Source organism: Oncorhynchus masou, chromosome 17 (assembly GCF_036934945.1).
Source record: "Oncorhynchus masou masou isolate Uvic2021 chromosome 17, UVic_Omas_1.1, whole genome shotgun sequence".
In the NCBI taxonomy this organism is placed as follows: Eukaryota; Metazoa; Chordata; class Actinopteri; order Salmoniformes; family Salmonidae; genus Oncorhynchus; species Oncorhynchus masou.
In genome coordinates this window covers 15,046,302-15,060,187 of record NC_088228.1, presented here as the reverse complement: position 1 = coordinate 15,060,187, position 13,886 = coordinate 15,046,302, and the positions used below count along the sequence as shown (strand labels likewise).

General features: G+C 38.6%; 1 protein-coding gene across 1 annotated transcript in view; it reads right to left on the bottom strand.

The window, feature by feature from the left end:
* Positions 1 to 1,110: 1,110 nt before the first annotated feature.
* The window catches only part of LOC135558576 (phospholipid phosphatase-related protein type 5-like), an 81,995-nt gene continuing 69,219 nt past the window's right edge, over positions 1,111 to 13,886 (bottom strand). Inside the window, exons 5-6 of the mRNA XM_064992474.1 lie at positions 12,028 to 12,168; positions 1,111 to 3,373 (exon numbers count right to left, since the gene is read on the bottom strand). Of these exons, the coding sequence (XP_064848546.1) occupies positions 3,344 to 3,373; positions 12,028 to 12,168 (171 nt within the window). The 3' untranslated portion in view covers positions 1,111 to 3,343. The remainder of the gene's footprint in view (positions 3,374 to 12,027; positions 12,169 to 13,886) is intronic.

Genomic DNA, 13,886 nt, shown 5'->3' with positions numbered 1-13,886 from the left:
ATTTTGTCAGACAGCATACAGTATGCAGCAGCTCTATAGAGATGAGATGATGACTTGGAAGGAAATAATAAAGACATCAAATAATATTTTAATAAAGTAATGTGACTAAATGATGGTTAATAAGTGATAGGGAGTAATGGGCAGTCACTACCATCATAACACTTCTATTCATTTATAATTCCGTGTTGGTACAGCATTCCACCCACATGTATAGTGCATTTCATGTAAAAAAATCTAAACCGAAAGCTGTGATTATTTTTTCATTATCAAACCGAAACCGAACGGACTTCAAAAAGCACTAATCACTCAGCACTAACAAACACACAACCTATCTTCCTCAATGTGTGTTAACAAAAATACTAAAATGTTAATATAAAGTATAAAAAATACATAATTCTGTCCAATAATTAGAAATTCAAATTCACTTTTAGCATTTAACTAAAGCAGCAGTCAAATATTTCTCACTAACCATCATACCCTTTTCCAAACATGACACAGCAGCCCATGATGAGAAGCAGTGAAGGAAATGCTACATGTCTCCCAGTCAGTTGCTAGGAGCAGATAAAAAGAAGCTTCATTACAGCTAATCAATATAAACCGGAGCTGCCATGGTAACAAATCGTGCAAAGCTGCAAAGTAAATGTCTCGTTGAATATTAATTTGAAATATTGAACACACCTTCTATTTACTATGCCACTGACTTTCTTTCCAGTAGTCCTAGATGATCTGGAGGAGTCGGCCTATATTTTACATACAAGATATATAGTTGTTTTAACGGAATCCATATTAGGAAGTCATCAGATAGTTTTGCTTGATATATGAAGTCCTAATATGGATGCCGTATAACTAGTATGGGATGCCAAACCACAATTATGAGCCACATCTACAGTAGTTTCAATTTAGGTAACTGTACATGTTCTTTGTCAAGGGCATTTGTTCCTCTGCTGTATAGCCCACATATAGGATTTTAACCAGTAACCATTTGGTTGTGAATTAAATTGGCCTAACCTTTTGGGTGGTGCAGTAGTTGGCCCTACACCTTTTCTTTCCAATATATGTTTTGCTCTGTCATCATCACCAGTCTGATACATATTCAACACAACAAACATGCCTGAGTAGAACATATTTATTTAGATTATATTCAAATACATTTCACCCCGCAACTTTCTCACGGTTTGGTTCTTTTACATGTTTCTACAGTGTAAGATGTGCTGCTGCTGGGCTACTGTTACTCATGGTGACAAGATCAATAAACAAAGATCAGGTAGAATGGGACAATATCAAAACAGAAGTTAATAGAAACAAAACAGAAGAGCCATACAGTTTAGAATAGTAACACAATCTGTACAAAGGAAAAAAAACACTCAGAAACTAAAATCAAAACAATACACAAATCTAACTTTAATATGATTCATTTGATTTGATATATAATAATGAATATATCTTTACATCTTTTTGAAAGTACCATAATGGTTGACAGTGAACATCTCCAGAATAATTCAAATGTCCCATACATTTCTAGAAAAACTAGGACAAATAATTATTTTATTAAATGTTAAATGCATAAAAAGCATATAATCAAACTGTACATGGATAGAAACCTCTAACGGCCCATGAATACCAAAACTCTCAATGTTCAGATGATATCTATGAGACATTGAGGGGACGTACAGTAAGACATTTAGGTGAACAGTACAGTATAAGGGTATAAAAATGTCATCATGGAGAAGAACATACAACAGGAGATTTCATCAAACTGTGGTGGTATAAAAACAAACTTCAACCACAATGCATTCGGGAAACTGACATCTAGTCGTGCATCAACTATGAATCTCATTGCTGGCCTGTGAGTTTAAAACAATACTCCATATTGTACTAAACAAGTATCTGCCATATCAACATACAGCATGAATCAATACACAAAACATATAGCATATCAATTTAATGAAATGTTGAAAATATACAAAAAGATCAATGCTTTCGCAACACATTAAAATAGAACTGAGGAATAAAAACACATCCACTAAAAAAAACATCTTTATATTTCCATCTGATTTCCATAATAGCTCTGTTGCCTGACTGTGGCAATATTATGGTTGTTGATTGTCTGGCAAGCCCTAAGCAACATCCTTCATTCCACAAGAGAAAATGATGTTGAAACGTTTACCAAGCACACATACAGTACACATGCACACACATGTACGAATCCATTCGCACACGTACACACAGTCGCACACCCACGTATTTCTAGCCAATCGCAAGAGGGATTCCTCTGAAAACTACCAATAAAGACTATACTAAAATGTCAGTGATCTTTGGATCTTCGTTCTCTCAGGTTGGGAAAATCTAAACAGAAATAAACCCACAGAGTGGCTCCGACAACATACAGTATGGATTGCACGGGTTACAATGCCTACATCATACTGTCAAGCCAACACATATGACATAATAAGAAATAAACATAATACAGGTTTACACAGTTGGGCTATAGGATTCCTAATCTTTGAGGAAATAAAAGTGCATATAAAGCAGTATTATGTTTGATACAGTATATAAAATAAGGAATACTTTTGGGGAACTCAATGAACGCCAGTAATCAGCAGGACAGAAGAGAAGCTTGGCATTTTATTGGGATGACTCGTGTTCTGGAGGCAGGTCTGCAGAGTGCTCACTTGCTGGCACAGTCACAAAGTCAAACAATCTGATTTGAAACCTAAACTTAACCACACTGCTAACCCTAATGCCTAACCTTAACCTTAAATTAAGACCAAAGAGCAAATGTTTGTTTCAATTAATTTTTACGAAATAGCCAATTTTTACATTTCCGCTAGATGGGCCAGCTGCAATCACTCACTTCTGCCGCCAGGGAAAGACTCATGACAATAAACGTCAAACTGCAACAGGAGAGAGAGAGGAATGAAGAAGAAGAAAGAAGGAGAGAAAATGTTGACTGGTTGGAAAAAATAAAATTAACTGGTAAAGCTACAGAAATATCTCCAATTCCTTTGGAATGATCAGGGTGAACATAATGTTTGATTGGAAATAGTGTCATACTGTATAGGTCAGGGTTGGGGTCAATTATAATTAAAGTCACTCAGTTAATTCTGGAAGTTATTTAAATATACAATTCAAAAAATGAAAAGGTTTTCAGTTTGAGATGTAAATTATTGAATAGGAATGTCAGTTTTATGCCTGAATTGAAATGTAATTGATCCCCAACCCTAATATAGATACACATCAACATCAGGATCAGTGTGGCCCTCCCTCCCTCTGGCGACCATGATGACTGATAAGCGAGCAGCAGCCACGTCCAAACAATGTGTGTCATGTGACACATTCATTGTCATGTAACCTCGGCAAAAGTAATAGGATTCTAAAGAGAAAAGAAGAAAAAAATGTAAAGAACAGCGAGATATCTTCAATGATTAAACACATTCCAGGATTAGACCAGAAATGCCATACTGAAGCATGTATTAAGTATACTGATTCAGACAGATCAAACAGTAGGCTACTTGGTATCATGATGATAATTGCGGTCTCGATTTAACGGAAGAAGAAGATTGCTTATATTATTGGTCAATTTAATACAAAGTTAAAAAAAACATCTGACAAGATACAGCATAGTATCGGTCCAATTATATCTTCATCCCCAACATCTCCACCTTTCCTTTCTTCAATGATGTAACAACCCTTACATAACCATCAGCTAATGAGTTGGTTGCTTTTATTTGACCAGCTGAGGTGCTTGTAGGGCTGGCTGTCCACACACGTAGACACGCACACACGTAGACACACACGCAGACACACACCAGGGTTTCTGTTAAGCAATTGCCGGTTTTTGGCTGATTAAAAAATATTTAAAGCCGATAAATAAAACTGTTGCTGGCCAAAATGACTAGGAGAAAAAAATGCCAAAATAATGCTTTTTATCATTGATGGAAATACCAGTCGATGGAAATACATTTGACCGTCATGCTCATTTGTCTGTAGGTTCATTACCATAATTTAGTGGAATTAACTTGGCCTGTGTATATTTGCGTTAGTCATCATGCATCTTATTTATCCAACACAACTACCACACAGCATACAGAGCCTATTTTGAGCGGGATTTCTCCTGCTGCTACTCAGCCGGTTGCTGCTGGAGTAAAATATGCTTTTATAAGCCCATTCATTTCGCAACAATTCTAAATACAATCCTGTGTTAAAAACGGTTTTGGTGCACGATTAAAAAGAGCTAATTGAAGCACGCCTCTCATTCACCATTCAAGTGCAGGCAACAGGATATTAACGTGACACCCACCACTTTACAATGTGAGCTGGAGGCAGTGTGCATTCTGAAAACATACAACTTTCAGGTTTCAAACAATTAAGTATTTCATTTTATGAGGAACTATGAGTTTTACCTTTCTTCAAAGTAGCCTATAGGCTAACTGGGACCATGGAAAAATGAAGGCAATTATTTTATAAAGACTTTATAGGCAGCGCGAGTTTCAAGTCTGGGGTAGTTTACAATTTATCATACAATTTCTTCTGTACTGAATGCCAGTTATGATTTTCATTATACACATTTTTTTTAGAACAGCTTAATTTCAATAATGTTTTAGTTTCTCAAAATCATTGTAATGTGGTTAATCATAAGAATTAAAATAATACTAATCAGAAAATGCGAGATCACCAGCCTCTGCCATATGGGGACATTGATACGCCGTGCTTCCATTGGCGGCTAAAGAAATGAGAGCATGGAACTTATAACCTATAGGCCAATGTAGTAGCAGGCCAATAACTTCCATTGCTATTTCACCTCGAGGATTGGTGATTATCGAGGGGGAGATGGTTGGAAAGATTTTCAAATAGCCTACTGTGAGGATGTATTAGTTTTAATATACTATCATTCAAAATGGATGTAAAAAAAAAACTGATTTCCTGCATTTCTGCGCAGCAGGCCAAGTACTTCTATGCATGCTGAGGAGTGAGCGCTCCTTCAACATTATCAGTACAGAGAAACCAGACACATGCTCATTGCTCACATGTAGGACTCCAAACGAACAATGAAAGAAATTGACAAAACTCGTAAATGATGGTTATGAAATAAACCCAAACATGTTTCTCACAAGTCTAGCAGGTTGTGAACTCTGCAAACAATATTTCCACTCCAAGAATGAGAATGGTAAATGACTGTAATTAATACATGCATTAACAGAAATGAATGTAACCAAATAACGGGGATTAATGGTACATTTACTACCGGTGAAATATGTAATGGGGATTGTTTTTTTATGCGTAAAAAGGGCAAATAATTCACACAATAAAACAATGAATCTCCCGAGTGGCACATCGGTCTAAGGCACTGCATTGCAGTGTTGCAGCGTCACTACATGGCGGCGCACAACAGTCCCAGCGTCATCCGGGTTAGGGGAGGGTTTGGCCAGGGGGACTTTACTTGGCTCATTGCGCTCTAGCGACTCCTTGTGGTGGGCTGGGCACCTGCAGGCTGACCTCAGTCGTCAGTTGAACGGTGTTTCCTCAGACACATTGGTGCAGCTGGCTTCCAGGTTAAGCGAACAGATGTTAAAACTTCTTTGGGATAGGGGGCAGAATTTTCACTTTTGGATGAAAAGTGTGCCCAGAGTAAACTGGCTCCTACTCAGTCCCAGATGCTAATATATGCATATTATTATTAGTATTGGATATAAAACACTCTGAAGTTTCTAAAACTGTTTGAATGACGTCTGTGAGCATAACAGAACTCATATGGCAGGCAAAAACCTGAGTAAAAAGTCCAAAAAGGAAGTGGGAAATCTGAGGTTTGTAGTTTTTGAACTCACCCCTATCGAATTCACAGTGGGATATGGGTTATTTTGCACTTCCTAAGGCTTCCACTAGATGTCAACCGTCTTTAGAACATTGTTTCAGGCTGCTCCTGTGAAGGGGGGCCGGATGAGAGCTGTTTGACTAAGGGGTCTGCCAGCAGCCTCGTTCTCAGTCACGTGCATTTCTCATGAGTGGTATCTCTCGTTCCATTGCTTTTCTACAGACAATGGAATTATCCGGTTGGAACATTATTGAACATTTATGATAAAAACATCCTAACGATTGATTCTATACTTAGTTTGACAAATTTGTTCGACCTGTAATATAACTTTTTGAACTTTTCGTCCGACTGGACCAGAACGCGCTTTTGGATTTGTTTACCAAATGCCCTAACAAAAAAAGGGCCATTTGGACATAAATGGACATAAATGATGGACATTATCGAACAAAACAAGCATTTTTTGTGGATCTGCGATTCCTGGGAGTGCATTCTGATGAAGATCATCAAAGGTAAGTGAATATTTATAATGCTATTTATGACTAATGTTGACTACCCAACATGGTGGATATTTCTCTGGCTGATTTGGGCTCTGAGAGCCATTCTCAGATTATGCTTTTTCCGTAAAGTTTTTTTGAAATCTGACACAGCGGTTGCATTAAGGAGAAGTGTATCTAAAGTTCCATGCATAACACTTGAATTTTCATCAACATTAATGAGTATTTCTGTTAATTCATGTGGCTCTCTGCACAATCACCTCATGTTTAAGAACTACTGAACGTAACACGCCAATGTAAAAATAGATTTTTTTTATATAAATATGAACTTTATCAAACAAAACAAATGTATTGTGTAACATGAAGTCCTATGAGTGTCATCTAATGAAGATCAAAGGTTAGTGATTAATTTTATCTCTATTTGTGCCTTTTGTGACTCCTCTCCTCTGGCTGGGTTTTTCTGTGAGTTGGTGGTGACCTAACATAATCGTTTGTGGAGCTTTCGCTGTAAAGCATTTTTGAAATCAGACACTGTGGCTGGATTAACGAGAATAGTATCTTTAAAATGGTGCCAAATACTTGTATGTTTGAGAAATTTAATTTATGAGATTTCTATTGATTTGTATTTGGCGCCCTGCAATTTCATTGGCTATTGGCGAGGGTTCCGCTAGACAGGTTAAGAAGCGCGGCTTGGCGGGTCATGTTTCCGAGGACGCAGGACTCGACCTTCACCTTTCCTGAGCCCATTGGGGAGTTGCAGCGATGAGACAAGATCGTAATCACGAAATTGTGCAGAAAAAAGGGGTCCATTTTTGAATTTATTTTTAAACTATGAATGCGCAAGAATTGGCAGGAGACAGACTTGACTATACCTTCGTCACTTACCCCTCCCCTTCTTCTTGTCTCAACATTTTAAATTATACTCAAGACACATTTTCACACATATTTTAGATGCTTTTTTCACACATATTTTAGATGCGCTGCCCAAATTGAGGGCTCAACAAATAGGCATCAACCTAGGAACTTGTGATTTGAAACAATCCACAGCAATTTAAAATATGTTAATGATCCTTGATTCCTCTGTGGCTGTCATGCTTTCTATTTTTACTGATTTTATTTCCGTATAAAGAGGGTAATTTAATAATTTTGGCAAATTTACAGTGCCTTTAAAAATTATTCTGACCCCTTGACATATTCCACATTTTGTTATTGCAGCCTGAATTAAAAATTGATTAAAATTATTTAGTTTCTCATCCATCTACACAAAATACCCCATAATGAAAAAGTGAAAACATGCTTTTAGAAATGTTTGAAAATGTATTGAAAATAATAATTTACATAATTATTCACACCCCTGTGTAACGATGTTCTTCATTTGTCGCAAGAAAGTCGGACCGAAATGCAGCGTGTTGGTTACTCATGTTTATTAGTGAAACAAATAACGAAACTATACATGAAATAACTAATAAATACAAAACAACAAAACGGAACGTGAAACCTATTACAGCCTGACTGGTGAACACTAACACAGAGACAGGAACAATCACCCACGAAATACAAAGCGAAACCCAGGCTACCTAAATACGGTTCCCAATCAGAGACAACGAGAATCACCTGACTCTGATTGAGAACCCCTCAGGCAGCCAAACCTATGTAACACACACCCCTAATCAGCTACAATCCCAATAACTAAAAAACCCCACTAAGAATACAACAAACAATAAACCCATGTCACATCCTGGCCTGACCAACTAATAAACTAAAACACTAAATACTAAGACCAAGGCGTGACATAAGGTCCCTCAGTCGAGCAGTGAATTTCAAACACAGATTCAATCATAAAGACCAGGGAGGTTTTCCAATGCCTTGCAAAGACGTGCTTTACCTATTGGTAAATGGGTAAAAAAAAATTAAGCAGACATTGATATCCCTTTCAGCATGGTGAAGTTACCTTGGCTGGTGTAACCCAGTCACTACAAAGATACAGGCTTTCTTCTTAACTCAGTTGCCGGAGAGGAAGGAAAGGATTTCACCTTGAGGCCAATGGTGACTTCAAAACAGTTACAGAGTTTAATGGCTGAATGAAAAGAAGTATAGAATAAATATTCCAAAACATGCATCATGTTTGCAACAAGGCACTAAAGTAATACTGCAAAACATGTGGGAAAGAAATTCACTTTTTGTAGCTGATTAGGGGTGTGTGTTACATAGGTTTGGCTGCCTGAGGTGGTTCTCAATCAGAGTCAGGTGATTCTCGTTGTCTCTGATTGGGAACCGTATTTAGGTAGTCTGGGTTTCGCTTTGTATTTCGTGGGTGATTGTTCCTGTCTCTGTGTAGTGTTCACCAGATAGGCTGTAATAGGTTTCACGTTCCGTTTTGTTGTTTTGTATTTATTAGTTATTTCATGTATAGTTCCGTTGTTTGTTTCACTAATAAACATGAGTAACCAACACGCTGCATTTCGGTCCGACTTTCTTGCGACAAACGAAGAACGTCGTTACACCTTACAGATGGGTGGGGTACAGAGATGATTTAGTCAATAAAAAAAGAATGTTAAACACTATTATTGCACAAGTCCAAGTAACTTATTATGTGATTTGTTTTTACTCCTGAACTTATTTAGGCTTGCCATAACAAAGGGGTTGACTACTTACTGACTCTTGACATTTCTGCTTTTCATATTTAATTAGTTCCAAAAAAATTCAAAAAAGCATTATTTCACTTTGACACTATGGGGTAGTGTGTGTAGGCCAGTGACACAAACATCTACATTTAATCAATATTAAATTCAGACTGTAACACAATAACATGTGAAAAAAGTAAAGGGGTGTGAATACTTTCTGAAGGCACTGTATTTTAATTTACTTCCCTATTGGACCCACTGCTATGCCATTTCTTTCCTGTTCTATTGGTTTTCATATTTTCAACTTTCTTTTGTTGTCTGGAACCCATGGCGCAATCCTAGTCATATTAGCAACCCATTGTAGTTGTTGCATCTTTAGATTTCCCCTCTAAGTTTCAAACAGACATTTTTATCTCTGTCACATAAGGAGCACTGTTAAGAATGGTGTTTTCCTGTGAATTGCATTTTGGCAATTAGTTGCATGTTCTGTTAAGATGCATTGTCACGCATCCAATGCATATGGGTCCGTTAAATTTCTCAAATGGCCAGTAAATTAAAATCTTCCCGGTCCCTCTGACACACACACACACACACACACACACACACACACACACACACACACACACACACACACACACACACACACACACACACACACACACACACACACACACACACACACACACACACACACACAGGGCCTGAATGAAGTTGAAGCTAACACACTGTACAGCTTCTGATTTGCCTCTAAGCATACAGCAAAGCTCCTGGAGATGAATGATTTAGTCTTTGGAGGCTCTATAGTGGTAGGGAATGCTAGGCCATGCATTGCAGGGAAATAAAGTCGCTGACCTCCTTGGTAATCTTGATGAAGTGCCTTGTGGAGACCAGGTGCTCCACCTATATGAATCCACAATGAGTCCAGGGGAAGTTGCATTGGGCCATTCGTCAAAGCAAAAGAGGATGCCCTCATCTCGCTAACATGAGGTGTGTGAGGCGTGCATGCATGCATACGATGAACAAAGCCTTTATGGCAAGAATGATCAAATTTGTAGTAGGTTTGAGGGACAAGATGTACTTTAGGTGTACTATAGAAATCAAACATCCAATGGAAAGCAGTTTCACTCAGTGTACAATGTAGCGTTGCGGCAAGGAGGATATCTAAATGCATTTCCACACTGAATGCATTGCCACACTCAACATCAACATGGCCATAGGCCATCTGGAAACAGAGTACAGAAGGTGACCCAAATACATCTGACACATTAGGATGTTTTAGAAAACCCTTTAGAGACAGGCTCACTGCTCCCCAGACTGCCTGACTGCCTGGCTGCCTGACCTCCTGGTTGCCTGCTACAGCATTCTGAGATTTGAACAGAGTTCATTAATAAACATCCCATAATTAAGCCAGTTGTTAGTAATGAAGGATATCATGACTTACTACTAATACAAAAAGTAATAATAGTATTGACAAGGCAACATGTGTTTAAAGGGCATTATAGTTTTTCCTGGATTAAACTATTGTTGCATATGGATATATGAATTCAACTGAAAACAATAACCAAAACATAACTTTGTCATTAGACAAAAACTTGAATTTTGCGAAACATGTATCCCCATCCATCTACAAACACGGTGTATTCCAGTAGTGTTCTTCTCTCCTGTCAGTTATAGGGTTACTCCAACTTACAGTGGTCTGAACAGTGATCTCCTGTCAGTTATAGGGTTACTCTAGCTTACAGTGGTCTGAACAGTGATCTCCTGTCAGTTATAGGGTTACTCTAGCTTACAGTGGTCTGAACAGTGATCTCCTGTCAGTTATAGGGTTACTCTAGCTTACAGTGGTCTGAACAGTGATCTCCTGTCAGTTATAGGGTTACTCTAGCTTACAGTGGTCTGAACAGTGATCTCCTGTCAGTTATAGGGTTACTCTAGCTTACAGTGGTCTGAACAGTGATCTCCTGTCAGTTATAGGGTTACTCTAGCTTACAGTGGTCTGAACAGTGATCTCCTGCCATTTATAGGGTTACTCTAGCTTCCAATGGTCGGAACAGTGATCTCCTGTCAGTTATAGGGTTACTCTAGCAGTGATCTCCTGCTACAGTGGTCTGAACAGTGATCTCCTGTCAGTTATAGGGTTACTCCAACTTACAGTGGTCTGAACAGTGATCTCCTGTCAGTTATAGGGTTACTCTAGCTTACAGTGGTCTGAACAGTGATCTCCTGTCAGTTATAGGGTTACTCTAGCTTCAAATCTATAAACCGCAAATGGGCAACTTATGCCAATTACTTCCACACACACACACTGCTTTGTAGTTATCAAAACACTTTGTACAGACAGGTAACAGAGACAGGTTTTTACTCTTACCTTATCTGTTTACACTGTGTGTGGTTGATCCCAATGTAACAATGTGTGTGGTTGATCCCAATGTAACACTGTCTGTGGTTGATCCCAATGTAACAATGTGTGTGGTTGATCCCAATGTAACAATGTGTATGGTTGATCCCAATGTAACAATGTGTGTGGTTGATCCCAATGTAACAATGTGTGTGGTTGATCCCAATGTAACAATGTGTGTGGTTGATCCCAATGTAACAATGTGTATGGTTGATCCCAATGTAACAATGTGTGTGGTTGATCCCAAAATAACACTGTCTGTGGTTGATCCCAATGAAACAATGTGTGTGGTTGATCCCAATGTAACAATGTGTGTGGTTGATCCCAATGTAACACTGTGTATGGTACAGGACCGGGATTGTGGACTCTTGGCTGAGACATTGAAAGAGCTTAAAAGAATTGTACCTGTACAATATATAGTACTCCCAAGTTAGACACAGTACTTTGTATTCCAAAAACATATGTATATTTTTTTAAATCAATTTTCATACACCCTCACACCTTGGAAATGGTGGAAATGTTGATATTTCTATACAGAGAATGGAGGATAGAATGCATCTGATGTGTCTTTCTGTATGGTGGGCACAGGAGAATTGGCTGAGGCTAAAATGCAAAGTACACTAGGAAAGTGTACCTAGCAGAGCCGGGAGCACAGTATGTTGTACTTAGCCTACTACATTTAAATGTGTCTGCCAGTACCTGTGAGGCTATGTACTTCTCCATTGTGTTGTCCATGATCCTGGGCTGGCCCATCATAGGAATACTGCTGACCACGCTCTCCTCCGGCGGGATCTCATTCAGCAGGCTCTTCCCTTTGAAGTTCTGCACCACCCCTAGAACCTACACTCACAGCCACGGCAGAGACAAAGGAAAATAGAGAGAGAGAGAGAGAGAAAGAGATGGTGAGGAAGAGAGAGGGAAAGAGCAAAAGAGAGAGAGAGACCGAGAGACAGAGAGAGAGAGAGGGAAAGAAAAAGAAAAAACAGGACAAAGAGATAAGGAAAAGAGATACTGTACAGATATAGGATCTTAATTTGATCACCCTGTTGCAGAACATATTTTACGTGTAGTATGAGGTTTAAAAAGGCTTCTGATGTTTTAATTTCCATTTTAAAATGTCAGACTTGATTTTCCCTTACAAAAAAATGTATCAACTCCTACAAAAATGTCCATTAATTAACATTTCCTGTTACTGGCCTGCTGAAGGATTATTTTCCTGCTGTAGCAAACTGGCTCCTACATCTGTAGTTAATAAGTAAGTTAGTTAGGCGGATATGGAGATAGAGAGACCCTGTGGCGTTTTTTGCAGAGCAGATTTCCTTTCTCTTCTCGTAACAAGGGTTATATAAGTCCTTTTTCCTAAGATGAAGGATTCGCATGACTTGCCAAAAAATATGAATTCAATCAGAGCTGTGTGTGTGTGTGTGTGTGTGTGTGTGTGTGTGTGTGTGTGTTTGAATGCATGCGCGCCTGAGTGTGTGTGTGTTTGAATGCATGCGCGCCTGAGTGTGTGTGTGTGTGTGTGTGTGTGTGTGTGTGTGTGTGTGTGTGTGTGTGTGTGTGTGTGTGTGTGTGTGTGTGTTTGAATGCATGCCTGAGTGTGTGTGTGTGTGTTTGAATGCATGTGATGTGTGTGTCCTGTTTGAATGCAAGTGTGTGTGTGTGTGAGTGTGTGCATGCATGCAGGAGTTCCATCCATTACCAGAGCCCAAACAAGCTTTTTGTATCTGACTACCATCTAAGGCATTGTTCAAACAGAGGAGAAATGCAACTCAGAGAACAATATCATCTAAAGGGACTCTTCCATTACCATTACAGGCCAAAGAGCCCCGCAGTCATTTGTTGAATTACATCCCAAATAAATAAATAATACTGTATACGTGGTAGTTATTTTCAGTATGTGTTCAGCACACTTCCATCATCTCAGCAGGTTGCTGTAGCATGCAGCATAAAAACCTGCCTCAGCTTGATATATGGCATGTTATAAAACTTCAAATGTGGTAATAACTGTTTGTGCGCAAATTGCGATCTCACACCACGGCACTAAATTCTCCAGACACAGGCGTGACTGAACATTGCATGTGAGAGTGGATTAACACAAGCAGGGTACAAGCACATAGCCAGTGAACAAATATAGTGCACAGAGGTAAAAGACATGTGTGCGGTAATGTGAGATACATACAGTATGTTGTGTACACAACCAGAAAGAACACATTCTACATATAAACACATCAAATCTGCTAATCCCATTTTCACGTGAAATAGCTGTTTTCACATGTTCAGTTTACATTTCAGACGTGAAACCATAATTATAGTTCACATGTTAACGCCACCTATTCACATGGGAGAAGAATAACATTTTCACCTCAGATATGAAATTAGTGGTTTTACATGTTAAAAACATTCACGTGAAATCGGATATGAAGTTTCACAAGTGAAAATCTCACCTTCACATGTGGAATTGCAAGTTCACATGTGAAATTCAATCACATTTGAAAATCAAATTCACAGGATCACATGTAAGAAAACTCCACAGATGTAAAAATCACATTTACAGT